The 27588-nt window shown below is 45.0% G+C and overlaps 1 protein-coding gene across 3 annotated transcripts in view; it reads left to right on the top strand.

Moving 5' to 3' along the window:
- The first annotated feature begins 1613 nt into the window (after positions 1-1613).
- ST7 (suppression of tumorigenicity 7) overlaps positions 1614-27588 on the top strand; it is a 134583-nt gene continuing 108608 nt past the window's right edge. The window contains exon 1 of one of the 3 annotated variants that reach the window (XM_031615428.2): positions 1614-1797. In XM_031615428.2, the coding sequence (XP_031471288.2) occupies positions 1647-1797 (151 nt within the window). In that variant the 5' untranslated portion in view covers positions 1614-1646. Of the gene's footprint in view, positions 1798-2236; positions 2490-21361; positions 27498-27588 lie in introns of those variants that run through there. The other 2 variants (XM_090137291.1, XM_090137288.1) reach the window with 2 other exon arrangements.

Genomic DNA, 27588 nt, shown 5'->3' with positions numbered 1-27588 from the left:
CGTCTGTACAAATGCAGATTGATTTTGCTGTAATGTCTTCTAGCTATTGTAAACATCCTGGAGAAGTGACCGTGTTCTATCTGTGGGGCCTTTTCAATGGCAGACTTGAAAATGTCAGGAAAGCATGGGTATTATCTGTCTGAAAGTTCTGATGGGATTTCATGTCCTTTTGGTATCACTTACAGAAAACACTGAGCTGTGCCTTAAGATGCTTAGAAAAAAGAAGGTTCTAGGGAGACCTCATTGTGGTCTTCCAGTACTTGAAGGGAGCCTATAAGTTGGAAGGGAAACGGCTATTTATGAGGCTGGGTAGTGAGAGGACAAGGAAGAATGGTTTTAAACTGAGACAGGACAGATTTAGGCTAGATATTGGGAGGAAATTTTTCATGCAAAGGGTGGTGATGCACTGGAAGAAGTTGCCCAAGGAGGTTGTGGATGCCCCATCCCTGGAGGCATTCAAGGCCAGGCTGGATGTGGCTCCGGGCAGCCTGGTTGCAGGCCCTTCACATAGCAGGGGGGTTGAAACTCGATGATCATTGTGGTCCTTTTCAATCCAGCCCATTCTATGATTCTATGCTTCTACGATTGATTCTATGATTCTATGCTGGGGAGCACTGTCCCACTGCAGGCTGCAGAAACACTGAGGGGAGAAGCTGAGACAAGAGGCTGCAGTGTGTGGCACTTACATGTTTGTAAGTGATGTAACACTTGAAAGTAGGAACTGGTGATGGTAACCAACCTCTGCATGTCTGTGTTGATGAACCTTGTTTTGTGTAGAAATGTGTCACTGAGAGAGCCAAGTTAGAAGAAAAACACATGTCACAAAAGGAATGTTTTACTACTTGATGATTATGCTTCATACATGCTTTTTTTTAATAAGACATTAATTTCTCTCATCGTGCAGAGCCTTCCGAGTGGGGGTTTTACAGCTCAGGACGGTGCTGAGCAATGCACACACAAACAGACACGCGATGTCCAACAAATTGGTGCCGTGTGCCTCTGAGACTGCCCTAGCAAGAGGGATGGGCAGAGAAACTGGAAGAAAAAAGAAAAAAAAAAACGAACCGTACAAAAATCCCATGTGATCCCGATCCCAGAAAAGCGAGCCCCAGTTCGGGCTGTGAAAACACCGGCTGAAATCCTTGTGCAAACACGCAAAACCAAGAGAAAAGTTGCAGCGTGCGCAGCTTTTTTCTTTTCCCCAATCGTTCCCGCTATTAATCTTCCCTTCCCCCCCACCCCACCAACCCCCGCGGGAGCCTCCGGCCGTTTCGCAGCGTTTCATCACGCTGCCGGTGCCCGCCGCCGCCGCGCTCCCCCCGCCGTGCCGGGGGCCGGCCCGGGGCCGCCTCGCAGCACGTGGCCGGGCCGGGGCTCGCGGGGCCGCGCTCTGCCTTCCCCGCCCCCGGCCGGGACCGACCCGCGCTCCGCCGGGCGCTGCGCGCTGCTGCCGGGTTCGGGCCGCGCAGAGGAGTCCATTTTCGCGGCGCGGCGCGGCGGCCGTGAGCTGCGAGCCGTGAGCTGCGAGCCGTGCCCCGCGCACAGCGGCAGACGCGCGCTGCGAGCTTGTGGCAGCAGGGAGCGCGGTGCGTTCTTTATGGTTTTCTTTTTTTTTTTTTTCCTTTTTTTTTTTTCTCCTCAAAAACATGGCTGAAGCCGGGACGGGCTTTCTGGAGCAGCTCAAGTCCTGCATCGTCTGGTCGTGGACGTACCTCTGGACGCTGTGGTTCTTCGTCATGCTCTTCCTCGTGTACATCCTGCGGGTGCCGCTGAAGATCAATGACAACCTGACCACAGGTACGGCGCCCGCCCGCCGCCAGGCGGCCCCCGCCCCGGACGCCGACCCCGCGGGCCCCGCGCAGCCCCGGCTCCGCCGCTCCCGACCCCGCTCCGGCGGCGACCCCGGCGCCGCGAGGGCCGCGCGGAAGGCCGGCAGTCCCGGCGCCGGGACTCGGCGGGGAGCGGAGGCGGGCGCGGACGGCGGGGTCCCGGCACCGCCGGCGGCCGGAGCGATCCCCGGGGCGCCCCGGCCGAGCTGGGCCCCGGGCGGCCGCGTCTCGCGGCAGCGGCCCTGCTGGGCGTCCGCCCCTTCCCCGCCGAGTCCCGCGCCGTCCCCGCCGCTCAGCCGCGGGAAACGAGAGCGGAGCGCGGCCTCGGGGCGGGGAGGCGGCGCGGCCCTGCCGCGGCCGGGCCCGGGGCCGGAGCCTGCCTGCCGCTCCGTGCCCCGCGGCCGTGCGGACAGCGGGAGCCGGGGCTGCTGGGCGGGAGCGGGAGGCGGTGCGGGCCGCGGGGAGAGGGCGGCGAGCGCGCCGAGAGCTCGTGCTTGGTGCGTGGCTGCGTGCGCTTACTGGTGCGAATTAAAGCCGGGACTGCTGCTCGAGCGTGTTGGTCAAGCCTGCCCGTGCGCGGTGCCCGCGGCCGGCCGACATGTCCTGCTGGGCACCGGACACCTGCGGGACGCCCGGCGCGGCGGCGGGCGGAGCGCGCAGGTAGCGGCGCGGCGCGCCTCGGGCTGCTGCTTTCTGTAGGGGAAGGCGCAGGCTGCCGCCGTGACCTCCCGCCGCTCGGCCTGCTCCTGCCCGTGCAGAAGGGCTCGGAGGCGTCGAGGGTGCTTGGCTGAGAGCGTCCTCTTAAATCCAGCTGAAGTAGCGGTGCCGCAACGGGGACAGACTGCGGAAATCCCTGAGCGTGCTCTGTGGCGTGCAGAGAAGTTGCCTGTTGGTGTTTTATCGCCGCGTGCTCTGCACAGAAGTTACGTGCCGGTGTTTTACCGCTGTGCCCTCCCTCTGCTCTAGGCAGCGTGAGCTGCTGGAGGGCTGCGGCGAAACACTCGGCTCGTTCGTGTGCCGCAGACCCGCTGCTGTGCGAGGGCTGCAGGGGCACTGCTGAAGCCATCCCCTCCTCTTGCCCTCTGGGAGTGCAGGTAAAGGGTAAAGATCGCCTGGTGAGCACAGGGCGCGCTGCTGCCGGCTGAACTTTGCTGTTGCCTGGAGTTCGTTTCACACGCGCTTCCACATCCCTCCTGCCCCAGGAGCAGACAGATGTTTCGATGAGTAAGCCCTCCAAGCAGGGAGTTGTACCTCTGGTGCTCAGGTGTTGGCTGAGGCTATTTGTGCCGCTCTTACTGTGGAAATGGCAAATAACAAAACTGCAGCTTTCCCCCCCACCATTTCATTCTTTTTCTCTACTTTTGAGAATTAACAGAGAATTTAAGTCTCTTGGGCAGAAGTACGTGCAGCGTGTTCAATTCAACAAGCATAAGCCACAACAATCAAAAGCCACAACAATCAAAAGCAATTTGCATCCCTGTGTGCCTGCCCTTGCCTCATTCCAGCAGCACGCTTATCTCTAGTGCAGAGTGAGAGTGTGTGAATAGGAACCTGCCGTACATTGCAGGGCAGCTCATCCCTTCTGGGTGCATTCTTAGGAGCTGTTTGTGTGTGTGTGTGTGTGAGGGCTTCAGGGGGATAACTTGATCTGTGGAAAATTGGTTTCTTTGAAGGATAAAGACAGAATGGTTATGGAGGTGAGTATGCCTGTTGGTTTAGGGAGATACACAAAATGGAATTGATACATTTTCCTGCGCAATTCATGTTGTGCATAAGCATTTTTTAACAGGATCAATTCTTCTGTTTCTGACAAAAGTGAGGTACTGGGTTGTTCTTCTGCATTATAAAGATCTATAAGTGTGCAGTCTGCTGGGGAGTTACCACTGTTGCAATGGACTTTGCTCCAGCTATTAAGACGTAAGGCAGTATGCCACTGTTAGACAGAATCAGCATAAGCATCTTGGTATTTGCCAATCTGAGCTGGGCAGTTGAAATTGTTTATTTTTCCCTTTTTTTTTTTCTTCAGTTGAAAAGGCTGAAGAAATTGCCAGCAAGTCCCAAAGTGTGTGATGAAAGTTAGTTACCACGGGAGAACAATGGGCACAGTATGGCCTTAATGCATCATCTGTTCCTAAAAGCTGTTTATTTAAAAATCAGCCCTGGCAATAACATGGAGTTTTTGTTGATGGTGATGGTGTGTTGGGTTTTTGTTGTTGTTGTTGTTTTGAAAGCTTTTGTGAACGAATTAAAACCCATCTGATTCATTGTGGCTTTTCTTTACAACGGCGTGCTGTCACTGGGGTAAGGTTGCTCACAGTCTCACAGAAACCCATACCAGCTATGATGCCAACTGCATTTATCTCAGTAATGTGAAAATCAAAGTATAAGCATTGCTAGCAAAACTTCTGGATGACGTAAAAAGTAATAAGGTGATAAAAACAATGATTGGACATTTTCCCAGAAAGATCTGAATCTGTTGGTAAATGGAGGTCAGTCAAGCAAAACGGCACCAGTTGCAGACTCAGGCAGCCAAGAAGAGAAACACAGTCTCATTCCTTAGGTGTGGTTTGCATGGAATAGTGTCTGCAGTTGGCTGCTGTGTTATGCAAGAGTTCCCATCAAAGGTAATGTTATTTCTAAGGTTGTCTGTGTTGGTGCAATTTTGTTTTTCCATGTGTGGTGTCAGGTGATTTCAAGAGGAAACTGAAAACCTGGCAAAGGTAGCAAAAACTGTTTAAGGGTTGGGTATATGCATTAGAGAGAGAGATTCTGACTGTGAGATGACTAGATTGCTATGAAGTGTTATTGTCATGGGGAGAAATAAACTGCCTTTGAGTCATGGAAAGAAAAATTAGAACTTGTGGTTAGAAGTAGAGGGCAAACTCAATTTAGTCATAAAAAGTCATTAATTTTTAACAAACTGTGGATCAGCTGCTGAAGAATTTGGGTTTCCAATTTCTGGAAGTCTTCAAATCAGATGGCGAAATAAGAGTCACTGGTTTTCATCCAGCACTAAGTCAGTTTTCAGTGAGAGCTTGTGCAATAGGCTGTGCAACGTCAGTGGTCAAAGTAATCAGGGGAGGTTTCACCAAATAGTCCAGTGGTCAATTCTAGCTTTAAATTTTAATAAGATCAGTGTGGGGCTACTTCTCTTTTGTTGTTGGGCAGATGTGCTTGCCCTGAGCATTTTATGGCTCTGGCCAAGCTGGTAGCACAAGTTGGTTATCCTTTCTGTAATTTGGTTTACAGGGCTTGGAAGTCTTTGCATTTGTGGGCAAGTGTAATTTCAGTGCCCTAACCGGAGAGCAGACTACTGCAACATAATCAAAGAAAAATCTACTAGGTCATATTAAAGAAGTTTCCAATAAATCTAATTCTCGTGTTTCAAAGTTTTTGGATTTTAATTGAAGCTTGTTTTGCAAATGAAATAATCAAGTCCTTCATGAATAGAAATCTTTGAGCTAGTATAGCTGTATTATACCATTTAGCAGGAAGCAATTGAGGAGACTTAACATGTCAGGTTAAAATATTAAACACAGAATAAGTAATTAAGGAAGCGGATGTTACCATCTTACTCCAAAAGAACTAAAATAAACACGATTTCTTTATATAATGAATGTGCTGTATTTTTCTTCCATGCTGGCACACACACAATTTCTGAATGCCACATTAATCTGAAATAGGACACACCTCTTGTAAAAATGTGCAGCCCTACTCATTTTTTCCTGACATAAGTTTGCCTTTTTGTTCATGTCCTAAGAAGGAGAGAGGCCCAAAAGTTGAAGTTTCTGACCATCATACTTATCTTTCTGAAGAACAGTAGGAGGATGGATTAACTGCAGCCAGCTAGTGACAGGGCAGACAGGAAGGCTCCTCAGAAATTTGCAGGTTGAAGATGGGAGAGAAATTGGGAAACTCGGTTTCCTAAAAGTGTGAACTATCTGTGGGAATGAGCCGGTGTAGTTTTGTAGGTGTCTGTATCGTGCTACCGAATTTGCTGAGGACATCCTGCTTAGCTGAAGTGGGGCAGCCCTGTGCTGCTACCAGCTGAGCATCTGAAGGAGAGTCAGAAACCAGTGGTGAGAGAAAGTGAAGGATGTCATTCTGAGGTTAGTATGGACGTGAGAATAGAGGAGCAAGGAGTACATCACCTCAGCTGAGAACTGCTCATTGTGACAGTTCTTCATGGGTTTGTTTTGTTTTGTTTTGTTTTGTTTTTAATTCTGGTGATCCTACTAAAATAATTACTGAGGATTTTAATTCCGTGGGTTCTGTGACTATGTGTAATAGAATTCTCTCAGAGCCCAGAGCCTGAAACGCTGTGCCCGATGCCAGCCATATGGAGAGGGGAAGAAAGAGGCTGGTGTGCACCATGCTGTAACACTAGCCAGCACCAGATTACTCAGTTACAGCCAGGTTTTGTGCGTGAACGGGCAGGAGAGCTGAGCAGACGTGTTCAAAGTGTTCCTCTGTTCTCTGTAAAATTAGGATAGCACTTTCTTTTCATCCAGGAGTGTTTTTGAAGACGCAGAACTGACAGCTTTTCAGGCAGCCAGGGTCTGCAGTAATTTGGTCCAGCTACAGTACATTCAATGATGTGTGCACAGGCTCAGATAAATAAAATACTTGGACCGCTGCAGTAAATCTGTCTCGCTGAACCTTCATTTTACCCAAGCTATCCAGAACTTAACCAAGCAGGAAAGTTGTGTGTGATTCTGTACGCGGGAATACTGCAGGAGATGAATAGATGAGGTGTGAGCAGATGGAGCACTCCTCTCAGGTTTTGGATCTGCTCCCTTTGGAGTGGCAGTGACTGCTGATGAAGCTCGTGTAATCCTTCTGATTTTTCATTTACTAGTTGTCTTGATCTTACAGATCTGTACTCAGCATTGGTGCAGTATACTGCTCTCCAGAAGTTATAATTGGGGTTCTGGCGGATGACCACAAGTTGAACATGTGTCCTGGCAGCACAAAGGACCAGTTGCAACCTGTGGTGCACCAGGCCCAGCACGGCCGCAGGGCAAGGGGAGGGGTTGTCCTCTGTGCACTGCACTTTGCGGCCTCACCTCCTGCACTGGGTGCAGTTTGGGTGCCACAATATGAGGACATAACAGCTATTAGAGAGTGTCCAAAGGAGGGCTACAAAGTTGGGGAAGAGGCTGAGTTCCCTTGATTTGTGCAGCCCAGAGCAGAGGAGCTGAGGGGAGGCCTGATGGCGGCTGCAGCTCCTCACAGGGAGCGGAGGGCAGCGCTGAGCTCTGCTCTGTGTGACAGCGACAGGGCCCGAGGGAACGGCATGGAGCTGTGTCAGGGGTGGGGCAGCTGGGGGTTAGGAAAAGTTCTTCACCAGAGGGTGGTTGGACACTGGAACAGGACGCTCAGGACAGTGGTCATAGCACTGAAGTACTTGAGTTCAGAGACAGTGCTCTCAGACATATGGTTTGAATTTTGGGTGGCCCTATGTGGAGCCAGGACCTCGGCTTCTGCAGGGCTGGGGACGCAGGGAGCAGTAATCAGTGATCAGGGCTGTCCCCGTGCTCCTCACAGAGCTGCCTGGAGCGCACGCTGTCACCCAGAGCGTCTGCTGCGATAGCATCCTGACGGTGTGATCGGGGGGGATTGTTCCTGCTTGTAAATTTACGTCTGGGAAGTTAAGCATTAGGATTAAAAAAAAATTAACCTGACACAGGCCAGGGAGTTGCAAATGGATTAAAAATGAGGGAGCAACTCTCCGTTTAAAAGAAGCAAGACAGTTTAGGTTCAGGCATTGCTGCTAGCTTTTTGAAGCCAGCTTTCCTTATTAGGATGGGTTTCCTTGGGAGTGTTTACGGTGTGAACTACAGAAAAGAATGTGGTGTTGTGACAACAGACAACTCGGAGCAAAATTCAGATTCCATCAAAAGTAGGTGGATAAATTATTAACTCCCTGAAAGTGCAGTTTGATTTTTATTTTTTTTTTAATATGAACTGGACTGTTGAAAGTAACTTTTTTAAATTTGTGACTGCTTCTGGCAAGGTTGGCATTAATTCTATGCATAGATTTCACAGAATAAATAATTTCAGCTATGTACAGCTACATTTTACTGCAGTGCTACTTGTCCCCTTGGCCCCAAAATACTTGTATTTAATTTCTGTATTTCTCAGAATGTAAGTGAAGTCTTTCCTAAATATTGTTCCTACTTTCCCCACAGTCCTAATGGAATTAAAGTAAATCTTGTTTTGCTTACTGTCAGCCTCCGTCTGCAGCTGTATGGGTTGCAGCCCAATGAAGGTTGGTAGCTGTTGCACAGTTGAACACCAGAGGTTTCCTTGGTGTTTCTGTGTGTGTGTTTTGGGGGAAGGAGAAGGGTATAGGCTAATATGCAAGAGGCTGTTGTACAGGCATAAAACAGTTTAAATCTGCTGTACCTTTTCAGCATGGTATTCTTGGAGATTCTCCCTTAAATTTTTGTGGAAATGAATAAAAGCGATGTTATTTATGACAGAATTCTTCACTGACTAAACATGGCATTGTTGCAGTAAAACAGAGGCAATAGCCCCAACACAACCTGTTAGATCAATTCCCAATGAGCGCAGCATGAAATAATACAGGAGAACATGGGCTTTCTACAAATTTTGCTGTTTCTTCAGGAATTTGATTTTTATTTGATCAAAGTTACATTTTCAGTCAGTGTCAAATGTGGGAAACAAAGTGAAGTTTGTAACAAACATAAGGTTTTCCAAAAGTGCTTCTTTAAGAAATTGGCCACCTGATTACACAATTTCTAAGTTTGCAGTCAGCATTTCAGGGGAAATATGTCGGAGCCCCCAAAATAGTTTTTGATAATATCTTGAGTGAATGTGCTGTAACACTGCTGGTGGGCGACTGCTGAGTTATACTGTAAGCTTCTAAATGGAGCCTAATACTCTCCATCTGTTGATGAAAATTTTCAGAAGTGCTCCTTAAACTGCATGTATGTAGTGGGATTTTCCACAGCACCCATTGAGCACCAGAGTAAATTTATCCTGAAAGAACATAAGCCTCATTGTTCACATAGGTCTTTGGTTCTACTTGTCTGAGCAGCTGTGCAAAGACCGTGATGGCAAATTTAGAGAAAAATTGAAGATTGATTTTTTTTTTTTTTCTGTGGTGATTGTTTCATAAAGAAAGGAAGGTGTAAATGCAGAAATCTGCATGGTCAGTTTCCATCTATGAAAGACAAGAGGCAGTGCCTGCCTCTGGAGCAGCAGCTGGCAGGAATTAGGGGGATGCTGTCACCTCCATGCAGGCAAAACAGTGTTTGGGGGGAATTGTATGGCTGTGTTTTAAAATTGGTTCAGAAATTTGCAGCAGTCTCTGAGAGGAACTAGAAAGAGTCTATGAAGAACACCTTACGCTGATAGAGTAAGGAAGCCCAAACTGTTTAGCTAACTGCAGAGAAGCCATAGAGGCAACTTTACTGTAACTGTGGAGGAGTGAAAGCCAGAACCCTGTAGGCAAACATCTAGCCAACTTCCATAGTATTCAGATGCAAAATACATATGTTGTGTTTGGCCAAACTGGGGCCGTAGTAATCTGAGGTCTGAAGAAGAAGCCTTGCTGTGAGATAGTCTGAGTACAGTTCACTAACTGACGGAAATGAAGGACTGGTATATCGTTGATCAGAGTCTGAGCTACATTGAGGGAAGAAAATAGCAGGTACTAATGTTGTCTTTAAAGCAGAAGAGACAAATGTTAAAAAACTGGGTGACTGCAAGCTGAGCCCAGTGGAATTCATACATGAAGTATGTTTTTAACAGAAGTTCTTGAAGATGACTGCGTTTGGACCTAACTACTATGGCAAGCACTGCTCTGGCTTTGCAGCTTTGGTGTTTTGTTTTTGTTTTTTTTTTTTGTTTTTTTTTTTTTTGTATTAAGGCTGTCAATGACAAATATTGCTGTGTCCCAGAAAGAGCTAACTAATTGAAACCTCATGGCCTGCCATAAGCAGAGCTGAGCAGTAAAGATGCTGTCATGTCGAAATAAATTAAAAAAAACCAACAAACATCTGACAGTGGTTGTTGCCTGCATGCAGGTACGCTGTGCTGGTGGTTGCAGTGCTTCTGGGGGTTCCAGCCTCAAGTGCCAGCCTGCTGCACCCCAGGGCCCAGTGCTGCTGGGTCAGCTGCTGGGTCAGCTGACAAGCTTGGTGTTTGAGCTGTGCCTTGTAAAACAGAAAGAGCTGTTTGTCTCGCTGGCAAGTGGTAAAGCAAATAAAGCAACTTAAGTGGCAGCATACGTTGGGTGAGCTCACAGTTTCTTCTGGGCTCAAATCTGCAAAAGCAAACATCGTAGTCAGGAAATTATGAAGATGCAGTCTTTCTCGACTCGGTACGACTGCTGTACTGTTCAGCCTTTTATCACAAGGCGAGTTGTTTAAGTAGGTGTTTTATATTTAAGAAAATGAGGCCCTTCTTCCAGCATCTGCGAGTATGTCAAATGCAGCTGTATTGAAGTGTACAGGAAGAACTAAGGCATGGGGAAATGAGACTTTGATCCTGCAAATCTTTAATGACATGATTTGTTCTGCAAGCACAAGTCCCGAGTTACATTGAAAAGGTCATAATAATGTGTGTGAAGTCTTACAGATGGGAGCTAAACAGCTTACCAGGGTACTACCAGGAGTGCTTACCAGGAGGTCTGTAGCAAAGCTGGGGGAAGAATCCCCTTCTCCACCCAGAAACGGTTTTCCCCTTTGTTCTTTGGTGATCACATCTAATTTAGAGATTTTTACAGGAGCTACTTCCGTAAGGTTTTCTGGGCATTTGTCAAAGAATTAAAGAGAAGACCTGACTTGGTCCTCTGGCAAACTACAAGGTATTAGTGGGAGAGTTCTTCCTCTGTTAATTGTTGGAGGCCCCTTCCACCTGTTTTTAAATTAGCTCTTTGTCACATTGGAGGCATCTATTGAAAGATTGTATTATAACCTCAGGCTTGTCCTTGTGCCTGCAAAGTGTCACGTGGCCCAGTGATGCTGTGTAAATACTAATGAGTGAAAGTTGCTTTGTAAGCCACCAGCACAGTCTAATTGGTTTTGTTGTGTTTCTTAGGCTGGCACTATAGAGGGGCAGCCGATTTTAGCACTGAGAACACTGTGCTTAAGCAACGCTAATACAGTTAAAGAGCAGAGTTAATGTCATGCTTCCAGAAGGCAGAACAAACAAGTTGTTACTGTTAAGCCTGAGGAGAGGATCTAAATTCAAAGTCCAAATCAAAACTTGCCAGCTGCTAAGAGAAGACAAAGATTTATTGTTGCATAGTCTAAATTGGAGATTTATCACGGTGGTAAGTTCAATGCTGAAATGATTAAGTGCACTTAAATATGCCAATTAGTAGAAGGATAAAAGCTATAGGGTAAAAATGAAATGCAGTCGTCTTAGGATTCCTCTTGTGCACAATGTGCCAGCTGTAAGCAGGAGATTTAATTTCCAGCTCACTTTCTAGAAATAAACTTGGCTTATTAAATGTCAGGCCTGTTAGGCTGCTGTGTTAGTTCTTATGCCCAGCAGCAAGGCTCTTGGAGATCAGATTTAAAGCACAAGAAATGTTATTGTTGGTGTTGGTTTATTTTGTAAGGCTGTCATTAATTTCTCAAGAAAACGTACATGCAACCTGAGCCTGTTGTAATTATTGGTTTTTGTGTAAATAAATGTTTTGGTGGCAGTTCCTGTATGTTTTATGCTGCAAATTGTTTACAGCACAGCTTGGTCTGGTGCGAGTTATATGATCTATTAGCACGCTTGATCTTCCACATGAATTTTCTCCTGCTATTTTTAATTCTGAAGTAAACTCGATAGCAGCATGCCCGCCTGGTAGATTTTGCACAAACCTCAGCATTAGAGTTCCAGACTGGTAATTTCCTCCAGTTTCCAAAAGAAGATTGACCCAGACCTGCTGCAGGAGCACAGCTGGCCCCAGCCCCTTGTGCAGGGGACAAGAGGACAGGGGAAAGTCCCTGCACATGGCTGTGGCAGCTCCTCAAGCAGGACCTGATAAGCCCTGCTGGAAGAGGGCAACAGCAATCACTGATGCACAGCTGCTGTCAGGAGACAGCAGGGTATCCAGGACAGGAGGTGGATCGACCTTTTACATGGTCTGATAGTGATGGGACAAAGGGGAATGGCTTTAAATTAAAAGAGGAGATATTCATATTAGATGTTAGGAAGAGATTTTTTTACTCATAGAGTGGTGAGGCACCAACACAGGCTGACCATGGAAGCTGTGGATACACCGTCCCTGGAGGTGCTCAAGTCCAGGTTGGATGGGACCCTGGTTAGCTTGAGCTGGGGGGTGGCAGCCCTGCCCATGGCAGGGGGTGGGGACTAAATGATCTTTAAAGCCCCCTCCAACCTAAGCTGTTCTATGATATGACAGTGGTTTTATGGAGGCATCTGCCTGCTCAGAGTGGGCTCCTGTATTGGGTCCCTGTGCCGGTCCATACAGCCCTTTGGGTTAGGACTAAGAAAGAGTGATACAAGTGCAAGATCTTCTCAGCAGTAGATATTGTCTTCCATATAAACTTGGATTTCCCTCTAAGAAAATCACCAAGACCCTGCTCTTCTAATCTGCTGACCTCAGCTCATTAACAGCAGCCCTTAAAGCTATTGTCACCATGGGACAGGGGGACCCAACCCATGAGGAGTTTCAGGACATCCCGAGGTGCCTGGATTTCAGGATTCACCTGGGGCTGGTGACCGAGGATTTGGGCTGTGCCACAGTCAGGGCATTCTGTCAGCCACTCCCCTGGAGCAGGGATTCTCACCTGTGGGTTCCCAGCCCAATTCCTCTGCTTTCTGTGATGATGCAGGAACTGCACTGCGTGGAAATTAAGAGCTGGAGAGGTCTCTCTGAGTCAGTGACTGCAGTCCTTAGTCACGTTTTACCCACCTTCCCATAAACCTCTGCGCTGGGAGATTTTTCCACAGCTTGATTACTCTGGTGGTGGTCAGAAACCTTGTTCTAATTCCAGCCCAGTGTGGTCATGACTGGTTTGTATGAAGTTGTGCTCTCTCTTTTAGCTTTAAAACCTGTGGGGCTGCTCCGAGAATTGCTCCCCAGTGTATTCACTTGGATATTTCCCTCCCACAAACTGCCCTGGTCTGCTCTCATAAAATGTCAGTATTTCCTTGTTCATGCTAGTCGCACCTGACCTGTTTCAGTTTTCTATCCCTTTCATAATTGGGTAGTGAGCATTGTACATAGTATTCCAAGATAAGGCTCTGTTAACTGCTTTGTACATATAATGTTTCTCGCCTGCCACTGAGAATATTTTGCCGTGTATTTAAGTGGTTAAATTGCCTTTTTGTGTCAGCATCTCCTTGGAGAGAGGTGGTAGTGCTGTGGTCATGTAGTGCATCTGAGTGCTCCTATCCCTGCAGCTGGCCAGCTGCAAGCAGCAGCTCTTGCTGTTTTCCTGCAATTTGCACCGTTAACTTGTATCCACTTTATTTCATTGCAGCTTGTGTGGCCTTTGCTTCTCCCTGAGCAGCGTTTCATTTCTCTCTGCGTTGGCAGCTTGTACCAGTCTTCTCCTGCTCCCTTCTGGTTTTGGTAATGAAAATATTCAGGAGGTTCAGACGACAGTAGCCTCTCCTTGTACCCTGGTGCTTCCAGGCAAGCATCAATATTCTCCATTTGCCAGTTCCTCTATGTTCCCCACTTCTGCTTCCTATGTCACCATCTCAAATACTTTACTAAAATCCATGTAGTTTGGAGCTACTCATTTTTCTTGTCTGGAAAACTTTTTAATAAAGAAATGCATCTGGTTGGTCCAGAATGATTTATTTATTTTTCATTTTATCCAGTTTTTCATTGATGTGTGTTAATGTATGCTTAATGTATTGTGATCTTCAGAATTCTGAAGTTTCACAGAATACTGCTTTGTCACTAGTGTCATAGCTTGGGTTGGTGTCCAAAATATAGAAATATGAGGCTTTCTGGCATGGGCTGGGGGAGTTTCATCAGTTTATTAAAACTGCCTTATTACTGGGCTTCATTTTTCAAATGCCACATCTTTCATTAAGATTGTTTACGTGTGTTCCAATTTGTCTTGAATGCACTATGCTCTTTGAATTATGCCTCTGTTCCTTTTGTCACAATATTTTTTTTCTTGCTTTCTTTTCCTCCACGTACAATGGTTTTCTTCACGTTCAAAAGTGCAGCAGGGATTCCTTTTGTTTTGGAGACTGCTGCACTTGCTCACCTTACAGTCTCATTCTTGACGTTGATGAAATAATCTTGCTGGCTTGGTGGGTTTATTTTGATGCATAATGCATGAGTTCAGACAGCTCTTAAGGTATAGTTCTGTTTGACTTCAGCAAACATGAATTTATTTCTGTGCTTTTTGTCCTCCCTCAAAGCAAAGGGGAAAGTTTGAACATCCTGGGTCTCGTGTGCATTATGTACGCAGAGCTGATGTTGCTTTATTTTAAAGCATTGACTCATAGCTGAGTATCTATGAGATAAAAATATAATGTAACTTTCCACAGTTATTTTGAGCCAGTCAGTTGAGGTTTTGGACTCTTTGAAGCAGTCGGCAGAGCTGCTACTGCCTCGTGATGAAATGACTGTGTTGCCCCCATAAAGGTTTTTGACATTAGGTTCTTCTAGGGCAGTCTGTTGAGCACGAATGACTCCCAGGCACCTCCCCCCATGTGAAATGAGCACATTTGCTGTCTTACTGCGGGACATCACAGGTATCACGAAACTGAGAACCGATAGCAGCACAGAGCAGCTGGTGTTAAATATAGATGGGTAGTGGGTACTGTGTGTTAGAAAAAGCCTGCTTGTCTAAACCTGAACCGCAGAGTTTCTCTGATGCTTTTATATTTAAAGAGTTTTGATCAGTTGTCATCCCACATGTCTTTCTAAACTCTGTGAGCTTTCTAACAACATGACAAATTTATACCGTATGAACCAAACCCAGTAACTGGAAAATTACTCAGCTGGAGAATTTGGATGCCTGAAATACTGTTCTGCTCTCGAGCAGCTCAGGTAGATCTACAATTCCTAATTCTACTGCTGGCAGTTATTAATTATGAAATATCTTTATTATTGATTACTTTTATTTAGGGTTCTGACTGATTATAGATCTGTAAATGCACATCTCTGCAAACGCTCTGTCAGTCAGGACTGCTCCTGCACATTGTTGCTAAATGCATCAGCATCACTGCTGTAGGAGAGCTAGTAGTACAGGGCCAAAATGCATATTCTTCAATATCTTCATTACAAGCCTGTTCTTCCCTAGGTATGGTGGAGTTCTCCTTGCTGTACCACAGAAATGCATGAGTTGGTGCACATTTGTACTCTCTCTTTATAGTGAGGTTGCTAGAAGCCAGTTTGGCAGGTTTTTTTGGTATAAATCAGGTCAGCCTCCAGTCCATTATTGTAAATTTCCTCAGGAATCATAAAATATCCTGTGTTGGAAGGGACTCACAAGGATCATTGAGTCCCACTCTGAGCTTTACACAGGACCACCCAAAAATCAGTTCTTATGTTTGAGCACGTTGTCCAAACACTTCTTGACCTCTGTCAGTGTGGGGCTGTGACCACTGCCCTGGGCAGCCTGTTCCAGTGCCCGACCACCTGGTGACGAAGAGCCTTTACCTGATATCCAACCTGGAGCTTTAAATGCTGACCCAGCACAGTCACTGGCAGGGCAGCTGCAACCCTCAGGGCCATTCCTGAGCTCAGGGAGCTTAGGTTCCGTCTGGAGCTATCTTTGTAGTAGACCTTGAGAGCTGTGGAGGAGCTTTGGTTTATCCTGGGGTGAACACTGTGAAAGGCAACAAACACAGACAAAAGGAGAAACAGACACAGAGAGAACCCACAGAGATTCCATTTAGCTCTCTTACATACACTGTAAACACTTCCTAACACATCTGCATGTGATCCTTCTGCATAGGCACAAAAATCGATAATAAACAGTGAATGAATAGAGAGAGAGGCCTGCCAAAAACTCTCTCGTTTAATTTTGGGTTTCTTTTCCAACCTAATGTGAAGTATTTAAGGGAGACCAACACCAGGAGCACTGTGGCTTCATGAAGCACTTCTCCCTGAGAGCTCTCTCTGCAGAGAGGGAGCTGTGGTGCCCAGAGCCCATAGCTCAGCCCTTTGGGACCTCTCCTTGCACAAGGTGGGATCAGCTGTGTGTTAAGGTAGCAGAGTTGGCAGTAGTGTGTCTTGTGCAGGATGGTCCCTGCTGCTCCTTGGACGTGTGTTTATTTGCAGAGGGAAGCAGCACCCTGTAGCTTTGTTCCACCAGCTGTACCTGAGCCCACCCCTTGGCTCCTGGGTAACCAAGGGCTTTGTTCTCTCCCTTTTCCCCTCCCTCCTTAGATTTTTGTCAGACTCTGATCTTTGACGTATAAATAAGTTGGTATTAGAAGTATCTTCCCTGTTCTGTTTTATGGTGTTAATTTATTTGGTGTGTGTATTTTAAATCTACAGTCTGGAATTACATCTACAAGATAATGTTTGCAGAAGCACCTTTGCTGTTTCATTGCCTATTTGCTTTAGTCAGCCACTGCTTTACTTATTAACATGCACTTCTTTATATTTTTGGCATAATAGTTGTGGTAATAAACCAGAAAGTGCTCCGCTAGCTTTAAGAAAGTCATTAAGTGTCTGATACATGATATAATATATACACAGTATCTTCTTTAACGCCTGTGTTACTGTGATTTTGTCCTGTGTGTCTTGCTGCTGATTTGCAAGAGGCTACGTTATCAGTTTTGAATAAAAGTTAATATTAATGGGAGATATGAAAGCACCATAAAAAAATACAAGCCAGCTCAAATAAATCTGGTTTTGCTGTGTTAGGCTTCTGTGAATCCTAATCTGTAGTTCAGCAAGAGGAGTGTTGGCTGATTCAGGTCCTCAACTTTATTCTTAATGTATGTGGCCCTCTGATACGGGATTGCAACACTTTGTGACAGCAGATGAAAATGATCTGAACTTTGAATTCTGTTCTTAATTCATAACGAATGAAATAAACTGTGTGTTTATTTACAGAGATCACAACTATTTGACATGTTGTGGCTGAAGGTGAGTTTGTTAGAAAGGATTTATTTGCTTATGAGGAGGATGAAATTATAGTATCAATTCAGCAGATTTTCTCATGCAGTGAACTAAGTAGCACCCACAGCACTTGCAGTTTGTCTGCATCCATTCCCTAGTGGTTGCTGTTTAGATAAGAACAGTCAGATGAGCCTTTGTTAAAGAGAAGTGTTTGTAGGGGTTTTCTTTGTCTTTGCTAGTTCTCTCCTAGTCCTTCCGTTAGCAGGGCAGCCTGCAGGGCTCAGCTGCAGTGCCAGTACTGCTTTAAGCAGACTTTGCATCTGATATGCAGTAGTGCGGACAGAAGTAGAATAGTCCATGTTGTGCACTAGAGGGCATCCTGTTAAAGACACAGGAGGAACCTGGTGACATGAGAGGTAGCCAGTGGCCTGTGTGAAATGTTGTCTGGAAGAGCTGAGGTCTCCTTGCATCTGACAGTGCCATCTGTTTCTGTTAGCAGCCACACACACACATGCCATAGTACACCCTCGTGCAGCAGACCTGTCAATGGGCTGGATCCTCTATGTGCAAGCAGAGATTCTCAGTGGCAACAATGCACCAAATTACCTGCTGAAGATGTGAAGGTTCTGTGAAGTTGAGTGCTGACCCGTGGCAAGAAGTAGGGCTGTAAGGTTGTCCTTCTACTGATGTAGTTGTAAGGCAAATGTTATCCTTATCACAAGGACATCCTTGTCCTTCAGAAGCCCATCTGTATGGTGGTCCTCTGGATTGCTTTCATAAGATCAGCTGGAAGGTGAGGTTCACGAGAGCCAGGTCCTTGGCTTTGGTGAACTAAGTGGACAGTGATGGCTGCAGTGAAGCTGAATTATTTTAAGTCAGACAGAAAGTGAAAAATGAAGGATTAAAAGGATGGCTGTTGACTAATGATATCTCAAACTCAGCTACCTGGAGAGGTTATTGCAGAACAAGCTGTGCTGTGAATTTGGATCAGTTGTAGTGATGGAAACTACATCTGCCTGCCATGATGGGGACTTGAGGAATGCAGTGGGGTCTTTTCATGGAAGGAGCTGAAGAGATGACAGCCATTTGCCTGCCTTTGAGCTCATGAAGCACTTAAACAGATTTAAGCTCGCTGCCCGTCCCACTGGAGATACAGGAGAACTCGCACTGGGCAGTTCAGAAAGAACAGTTGGCAGCCAGGGATGCTCTCCCATAGCCCACTGGAAGCACAGGCTGACTCCAGCTGACTTATTCCATACAACCACCAAAACTAGCTTCATTTTGTGGAGGTTCATCTTCTACCCACTTGTTATTAGGTAGATCTCATGAGTCATCTCTGAGCAATTTTTTGTTTATGTACATGTACAAACAGATTAAAGGTGGTGGCTGTTATGTATTTATTTATTCTTCTCCAGATACAGTTGAGCCATTCAGGCATCTGTAACTACAGACACTGATGCAAGACTGAAAAAATGAACCTTTTGAATCATCTTTATACAAGAGGAATATTTAAGCTGCTCATTTTTAGCATTTGACGTTTATATCTGGGATTTGCTAGGAAAGAATTCAGTATCTTTCTTTTATGCTTACGTCAGCCTTGCTAATAGAACTGTTCAGAAGATTGTTTTATGTATGTATATATATTTAATGAATCAACCAAGGTCTGTCTCTGTTCATTCAGTTTTGTCTCCTTCTGCTTTATGTACTTGCTCTGGGCTGCCTTAGATATTTTGGGTATGCACAATAGCATCATTTGAAAATAGGAGTGTGCAGCTGTTTGCAGCTGCCCAGTTAAAGCGGACTCCTCAATATCAGGCATCTCTGGTGTACAGCACTTCTTTTTCACTGGGGCTGGATGCAGGGGTTTATCATAGGGGATTTCAACAGGATTGAGGTTCTGATGCTGTGTATGGTTGTGTACTAAATGCTAGCTCCCATCTCTGCCTGATCTATCCAGATAGAACAAAGACAGGTATGAGTGACAGAAGATGACAGATAGCATTCAAGCATGGTTTAGAACAGGTTGCAAGGTGACAGACAGGTCTCTGTTTTTAATGCTGGGTCCCACCTGCTCTCTGGCTACTAAATTGATTTGTGTGTATGGTGGTAAGTGAAGGACTACCTCAGGTAAGGAGGCTTGCCATCAGGCATATTAGGCAGAAACAGTTGCTGTATTTTTGCATGCAGAGTGTTGGAAGGACCTCAAGAGGCCAACTCCCCTTCTAAAGCAGGTGCTCTACAATGGGTTGCACAGCTAGGCGTCCGGACAGGAATAAAATAACATGCTAATTGGAAGGGCACTGACTGCTGAAACAGCTTCGGTGGGTGAGCCCTCAGCCCTTCCTTAGTTCACCACATCGTCCCCTGCTGAACAACAGCAACAAGGTCAGAAGAATTACAATCAATATGTTTATAAAGTAGCCTCCTGAGGAATTACTTCTAACAGTTGAATTTGCCCAATTGCATCGTAACGTCTGGAACTGAGACATATAAGCAAACATTAAACATTAGGAAGGCTTACTGCGTATTTTGAATGCTATCTTTGTATATACAGGAAAAGCCCAATAATGCTGCTGTGCCAATTCATTTCCCAAGTGTTATCCAATATCACTTGAGTGTCCAGTTCCTGTTTGCTCTCCAGATCTTCAGTCAGCAATAACTTTCTCTCACTCTTCCTCCCCTCCATTTGAATTGCTCCAACTATGTCACAGAGGCCCCTTGGAGCTGTGCAGCATGTGTAAGAGCACAGACCATGAGATGGCAAGGATTCAAAATCCGTGTATCACTGTTTTACAATTTTAAAAATTAATTTAGGTGAATTTTTTAGCATGCAGCTCAGTGGGAACGGGCAGAACATGCAGCTTCCTTTTCATGGTGGTGTGCTCTGGGAAATCCTTGAGGAGCCAGTTTGGATAATATAAAAGGTACTGCATTTTTGCTAGCATTTATTTTAATTTCCTCTACTCATTCTTGCAAAAGAGCTGTCTGCTTCCATAGGAAAGGCTCTTTGATTGAACATAAAGAGGCAGGAAGGATGGGGTTTAATTGTCCTGAAAATTAATTTCCCATAATCAGATTCAGTGTGTTTGGTGTAAGGGAGACAGAGAAATGATGCTTCAGGAGCTGGAGACAGGCACCCACTGGTTACCGGGAAGCAGAGTCTTCTCTACCAACAGAGTGCCCTTTCCCTTTGTCCTTCTCAGTTAGCTTCAGCACATCCTGCATGCTTGTTTGGCTTCATTCTAGTTTCGGCCCCTATTGCTCAGGCAGAACTTGTCTGCTGTGCTGTTAAGCCCCAGACGTGAGATCCTTGCCCAGGAAGGGACACTGGGGATGACAGGCGTTCAGGGAGGAGAACTGCTCAGCGCCAGACCTGCAGCCAGAAATACCTGCTGGAGCACAGCTCTGCTCTCGCAGAGGTGGAGGGAGCGTGATGGATTGCTCTGCTAACCTGGGAGAAAAGGAGGATCTCCTGCTCAAATGCAGCGTAATGCATGCTGAAGCTTGATCTAGGAATCATCACACAGTTTTCTATTGTCTGTAAAGAAGTTTTTTAATGTGTTCTTGATGTTTGTGAGTGGTGCAGGGCTGCTGTGCGTGCTAGCAGGCTGTTCTCCAGAAACCATGCAGAACGTGCACTGCAACAGATTCACTGAGGGCATTTCTAGTGCTGGTTTGTTCTTTGGGGGTTGGCTTTTATTTTTATTTTTTGGACGAGTGGTGGTGATGCCTTCTTTTTTGAGAACATGTAGTACCAGGCAATGAGAAATAACTCTTAATAAGCCAATCCTTTTGTTACTTTTCTGGATATTCTCATTGTGATTCCGGCTGTGGGGTTTGCTTGGTTCTTGACTTCAGTATCACCTTTTAATAGTGATTTTTGCAAATAAATTACGTACTTTGTGAAAGCCAGTTTACTTGCACAGTTCTGTGTTTGTCCCTTATTTTATTGAGCAGCTGCTTGTTAGCCATTGTTTCTTTATTCTGCATACACCTAAGCATCCTTTCTCCTTTAACTCTTACAAGACCTAAACGACACTGATATTTTAGTCTTAGTTTTTACTGCCACTGCAGCATCTTCAGTCTCCTTTTTTAGATAGGCTGGCAGTGCTTATAAAATGCAGGCGAACTGCAGTATGTGAAAGAAATCGTATATTTCAGATTCTTGGCCATTCCTCACATTGCATTCATTTGTCTGGTTTGAGATTTATGTTTTTTTCCCTTGGCTCTGACTGCAGCTGGTGGCAGAGGGAGGGGTTCTGTTGATCTGGGCACAGCAGTGCTCGCATCCTCCTTTCAATCAGTTGCTCTGTATGAGGAGAGAAGAAAATGTAGTCATTGTGTTTTAAATTTAGTAACTTCTAGTAATTTCGATGATTTCTAAGATCACTTTTCTGGTTATAAATAAACCACATTATTTAAAAATATTTTTGACTATACTGAATTATGCCCCTAAATTGGAATAGGCTGAGGCAAGTTTGGGAAAGAAATTATGGTCAAGTTTTTGCATTCTTAACCGTAAATGGAAACAGAAGGGCACTGACTGGCCAGAAGTTTAATTTTATTGCTCTTGCAGCTAATGGAAAACATTATTTACTAAAAATGCTGTCAGATATGATTTCTTGTGCTTGGAGGTTCCTCTGAAAGTCTTGAGGTGGCAGAAGCATAATGTCTAAATGAGGTATGAGGAAGAAATTCTTTCCTCAGAGGGTCGTGAGGCAGTGGCACAGCTGCCCAGAGAAGCTGTGGGTGCCCCATCCCTGGAGGCACTCGAGGCCAGGCTGAATGGGGCCCTCAGCAGCCTGAGCTGGTGGAAAGTGTCCCTGCCCATGGCCTGAGTGTGGAACTTGATGGTCTTTAAGGTCCACTTCGTTCCATTTGTGGGCAAACTACAAGCTGGGGAAGGCTGAAGGGTGTATGTGAATGGATGCTACTCATTCTCTCGTGTGAGTGAAGGGGGCACTCATTGGTGGTGGACCACGCCAGTAGCTGATGGGCATATGAGAGTAACCATGTTCTAGGTTGTTTCAAAGCCAGTTTCAAGGCATTGAAAGCAAAGTCTGAGCAACATAATGTCTTCCTTGTCTAGATTGCTATGAAGAGGCCACAGAGTTTGATGAAGTAGCAAGATGGCTAGGTAAGCTTGCCAGAAAAAAAATAAAAATAAAAAGAGAAAACCAACAAACCACTGCTCCTTCAGCTGTGCAGAATCCCTTTACGGAGTGTTTCATGCTCTGGCCAGTATCTTTGTCCTTGTAGAGGCTTCCTGCTTGCTCTTCTTTGGATACATGTAGCACCCCTCTCCCTGTGGTAAGTGACTCTGGTGCGTGGAAAGTGGAATTGAATCTCTTTCCAGTGTCTGACTGTTAAACACAAGTAGCATGTTGGGCTGAAATCTTTGGAAAACTTTTCCAACAAAGCACAAAAGCTGCTGTTTTACAATGCTAGAAAACAGCAGATAATTGCAGATGTTGAAAGTTTGACATGGTGAAGTCAAATATGGGAATGCTTTGCCCTTAACAAGGTCTTGACAGCGTGTTGTGGTTTTGACTGTTCAGTTTGTATGACGCAGATATGTGATTGATTTTTCCATTACTAAATTTCTTTAAAGGCAAGATTAAAGACCTTTTATGCATGCCTTGCTGCTTCTTTTATGGACTTGGAAGAGTAAATGGTAAGATTTCAAATCAGTAGATACGTTCAAAAACATCCTACTTCTCTGACTTACATCAGTGTATAGGGCTCTACTTCAGGTTAACAGACTTTAGCCAGCTATTTGTTTTCTTTCTGCTGTGGTTTTGTTAACAATTTTTCATCTGATCAGCGTTAACAAGAAACACCAACTTCAGAAATCACTGTTACTTTTTTCTCTACTTAGTGCCAGCAAGTGAGAAGCCCAGGAGCTCTCAGATACATTTGTGACCATGTGTGAAATATCCCCCTATCCAGTCACTAACTCTGTTTTGGTGTACAAAGACCATTTATAGCTGTAACTTTTTCTCTGGATTGCAGCACTTAGGTTTCAGCACAGATGTTATGCTTCATGGGCAGCTGGGGCAGAGGAGGTGTCCTGGCACAGTCAGGTCGGGTCTGAACACAAGAGTTTTTCCATACAAGGGCCTTGGCTTTAGGTCTCCCCGTGAAATTAGAATTGACCGCCCCAGTGAGACAACATCCTGAAATGCATGGAAAGCAAGAAGAGAAATCCTCTGGAAATGGAAATTCTGTGGGAATGGAGGGCTTTTTACAGGCAAAAATCAGAAGGGATATGGGGCTTTGGGTAAACACAGAGTGTTGAGGTGGCATAAGGTCCATCTGGTAGAGTGTGCTGCTTTTGGTGCTTTGTCAGATAAGGCATTTGTGACTAGAAACCATGTTTTGTTTCCTTGGATAGATTGTCCCTTAAGAGCATGAGACAGGAATGTTGAATGAGTTCTCTCTGTGCCTTTGGGCCTCAGTGGTCCCTGTCTGGTGCTCTGGGTTCCAGGCCACTGGACTCTGTGGAAACATAAGGTGGGAACTTGTGTCCTGCAGGGCTGCAGCACAAAACACCCAGACCCAGGGATGTTAGAAGCAGGTGGGAGCAGTGTTTCGCTCTGTTCTTCGCAGGCCAGTGTTCAGCCCAGCTGGGCTGGGTTGCAAGGAGCATTTTCCTCTCAGAAGCAGTGCTGCCAACACAAAATGCCTCACATTTCTGCTTAGGGAAGAAACCACCTATTAGTGACGAAAAATAGGATTTAAAGGGGAGTCTAATTGCAAAAATAATGTTGCTGATACAGTTGCTTTGCTTACTTAGCGTCCTGCAGTTACTGTAGTTTAAGATCTTTGCGAGTGACATGGAGAGCATGGAGAGCAACATTCTCTCCTCTGAATGCAGTAGTTACTCACACAGGGTCTGGTCTGTGGATGTGTAAGACCTAGACAAGAGCATGGATATTGTTCCTGCACATGCTTTCTGTCAGGTGCAGCGTGCGCACTAAGAGAAATTCCATTCTTGCCATTCAGCAAACCACAGTGTCAGCTGGGCAGCAAATGCTACGGGATTATTTTTATGGCTCTAACATCAGATATGCTCCAATTCTGCCCATGTTGCCTTCATTAACCTGTCTTTAGAAAACAGTATATTTACGACTCTCATTAACCTTACAGTGGAGTTGAAAGAAAACACGTAAACAGGTCAGACCACTGACCATATTATGTTTTGTTTGGATTTTTCACACTTATTTAATTCCTGTATGATAGTTCAATTGACTGTTCTTTGTGATGTTATCCTGTAATACATTTATTTTGTCAGTATCCTGTGGGGCTCTCTGTGGTGTCAGTAGCTGATTTCTCTGTCTTCAGTAGGTAAAAGTTCATGGCAATGTGAGTGTAGTATGCTTTTACAGTTGGCCATGATGGCTCAGACCTGAGTTGTGTGGTTTTTTCAATAAGTCCATATGGAAAGCAGAAGTGCAATTGTTATTATTTCACATTCAACCTATTTCAATTTGTTTTAGTAGAAAGAATTTAAAAGATCATTGTGGTAAACAAAGCCAAAATTATAATTCATTTGAAGGAAAGAAGAAATGTAGTGATTTATGGAAATTTATTTGCAGTCATATTTCCTATTTTTTTCTCCTGTCTGCACCCAGTGAGATCCATTTAGTCAGTGCAGTATCTTATTACCTACAGGATCTCTGAGTGCAGCAGAGAGATCCATCTGCTTTTACATTATGTGGCAGAAGCACTTTTGGAACAAAGTGTAGTGCAGCAAGGAGGGAAGCAAGAAATAATTCTCGGCTGTGTCTGAAATTACATCCCAGATTCATGGGGTAGCTAGCATGGCCATGGGATTTGTAAAAGTTTAATTTACAAAGCCTTAAAGTGTTGAACCTGACATTACATCTACCCTTCCTGCCACTGAAACCAGTTACCTTTATTTATCAGTGCAGTGGGGAAGAGAACAGGGAGCGAATGAGTTTGTTAGAAGTACCGGAGAGATGACATTTAGCCTCACTTTCTGTGCAAGTCTGAAGGGCTTTTAAGAAGTAACAGTGAGTTATGGTATAGAGACCTGTTTTCTGTCTGGGGTGAGGAGAAAAACTTTCGAGAACAGGCCAGTTGGGATCAATGAGAGTTTGTTTATGAGGAAGTCAGTCAGCCTATCTCCTGTTAAATATTAAACCTAAAGACGTGGAAAGCCTGTCACGTTTAACATGGCCAACAGAATTTCAGTGCACAGTAGCAGACCAGCTATGTGCCACTGAAATATGGTGTACCTTGAGACAGCTCTGCGGTTGTTCATTAGGGCTGTTGAGAAGAGTTGCTATTTATCCAAGGTTTTATTAATGCGCTTTAAATTATTGCTCAGATTTGAATCTAAGAGCTATGAACACTAACTAATAGAGCAGCTTTGGTTTCTATTCTGCTGCTGTTCTCTTCTGAATTGTATTTCCCGTAAAGGATTTGAAATATTGTGGAAATGATGACTAAGAACATTTGTTTTAAGATATATTATGCTGCATTCTTAGCCATTGATTTAAAAATAAATTGTCTACTGAGGAAAAAATGTTGGGCATGCTCCAGTTTCACAACGAAAAGCAGGGGTGGGGTCAGATACTCTGTGCTTGAGCTGAAAAGGAAAAGTCTAGAGAGATTGGCTGAAAGGCATTTCACGTAGAGCTGGAGGAGATGTCCAGCTGGCTGGGCACATCGTGCATAAGGGAAAACAAAAGTCATTCTCACTGCTTTTGAAAGTTGGCCCATATAAATAACCAGGAAAGGAGAGCTGATACATGAAGGAGGTGGAATCTACTGTCAGATTAATTTTTTTAATTTTTTTTTTTTAAAGTTGCTGTTTTGAGTCTAAGCTATTTTGTGTGCTGAAGCCACGGTACAGAAAATGGATTCAGCCTGTGGATAGAAATTCATAATTTGACATGTCCCATGTCAGGTGTAACATTTCTTCATTCATCTATCACTGTTTTCTATACCAATTTTCTATGCTGGCTTTAGTATCAGGCACTTCTAGCTTTTGGACCTTGTCCTTTGGCCTCCAGTAGTCATCCTCAGTCTTCACAACCTCAGTGCAGTTTGAACAAGCACAGACACACAGACCTCTTCAGGCTCCTCAGCATTCACTCGAGTATCAGTAGTGAGAGACTTTGGTAACAAACAATGTAAGAATGGGTCAGTGATAATACAGGTGAGCTGTCAGGCTGCCTATCATCTCATCTGAAACAGTTTTGAATTTATTTCCAAGTCATCATGTGTCTGAATCCTATTTTCAAAAGTAACTCGACTTTTCCAATAAAAGTGGTAGTTGAATAAAAAGGTTTCTGATTACCTCTTGAAGAGAACACTTGGGTTCCTAAGAGTTTCAGTCAAACAAGTCAACCACTGTATACATAACTTCATATGGGTAAGGCATGAAGTTGCTCTTTTCAGAATCAGAATTTCTTTCTGTCAGCAATATGGACTTTTCTGTTGTTGTTATTTTCAATAAAAATCCAGAGGTAGTAGCTTGGGTGAGGCGGAGATCCATATATAGATTGTGCTGAAGTAGAAAGTACTTTGAGTGGTGTTTTCAAATTCCCTGTGCACATGAACAAACCACTGGAACAGAGCTAGGGTAAACAAGACGCTTCCAGAGGCTGCATTGGCTGGCCTGCATGCTTTGATAGTGTGGTAGCCTGGTCCTCCAGCACAGGGGACCCATCTTCAGCCTTCTGCTCTGTCTGACCCACAGGAGATTTAAGCTGATCAGAGCCGGGGCAGAAGCTTTGACAGAAGTCTGATTGGGAGTTATCTCAGGTGAGAAAAGTAAATTACATCCAACTGTTATGAGATGGTCTGCCCTTCCTCAGGCCAGTGCTCAAGCTAGTCAGCCCTGTTCTTCTGCCCCGCTGCCCTGTCCTGACCTACCTAATGAAAGAGCATTGAAATCCTTGCACTCCCATTAAATATTTGCTACAACTGAAAATACTTCCAGCAGAAACATCCCCAGTAGCTGTTCTAGAGGAACACTGAATAGAAGCCTACTGAGGGATATTTATTAGAATTAGCCTTATAAAGCTGTCATAGCATAATTTATGTTTTCCTTTTTGTGTCGGCTGAAGCTTTTCTGCTGTAATGATTGTGAGAAAGCTCAGAGTGCTCCCCAACCAAAAGGAAAGCAGAGTGGCTGTGAAATCCTGTTCTGCTTGGAATGTGAAGAAAGATTGCCTTAAGAATGTGTGAGAAGAAAAGTGAGTGACCATTAAAGATAAGAGTCCAATTCTTAGAAGGGCAGAAACTTTAAAAAACAAAACAAAACCCCAATCCTGAAAAATGATTGAAATGATATTAGTTTGAAATGAATTATTAGTTTTTGAAAAAGAAGTGAAGCCAGTATTGTTGTCTGCATAGACATCACCATGTTCGCTTCCTGTTGATGGATCTGTGAGACTGTACAGGTCAAAAAAAGCACTCTTACTCTACATTGTTTATTTTCTTTTCATTTTTTTGGTCATGTGTATCCGTAAGGCTCAGGCACAGGACATGGTGCTGGTGGAAGGAAGGGCAGCAAGGCCAGACAGGCCCGGTGCTCCTGTGGCCACACATCCCATGTCAGCAGCATGGGCACCTCGATGTCTGTTATGAAGTAGCAGGTGAGCGACCATTCTTGCCTGAATGCTCAGATGAGGCTTTTCCCCCCAGCCTGATCTGTTTTCTGGCCTTGTTCAGCTTTCCTTTGAGGTA

Source organism: Phasianus colchicus, chromosome 1 (assembly GCF_987193195.1).
Source record: "Phasianus colchicus chromosome 1, bPhaCol1.hap1.1, whole genome shotgun sequence".
In the NCBI taxonomy this organism is placed as follows: Eukaryota; Metazoa; Chordata; class Aves; order Galliformes; family Phasianidae; genus Phasianus; species Phasianus colchicus.
Note: the sequence above shows the minus strand (reverse complement) of the source record. Positions and strands in the feature narration are given on the sequence as shown.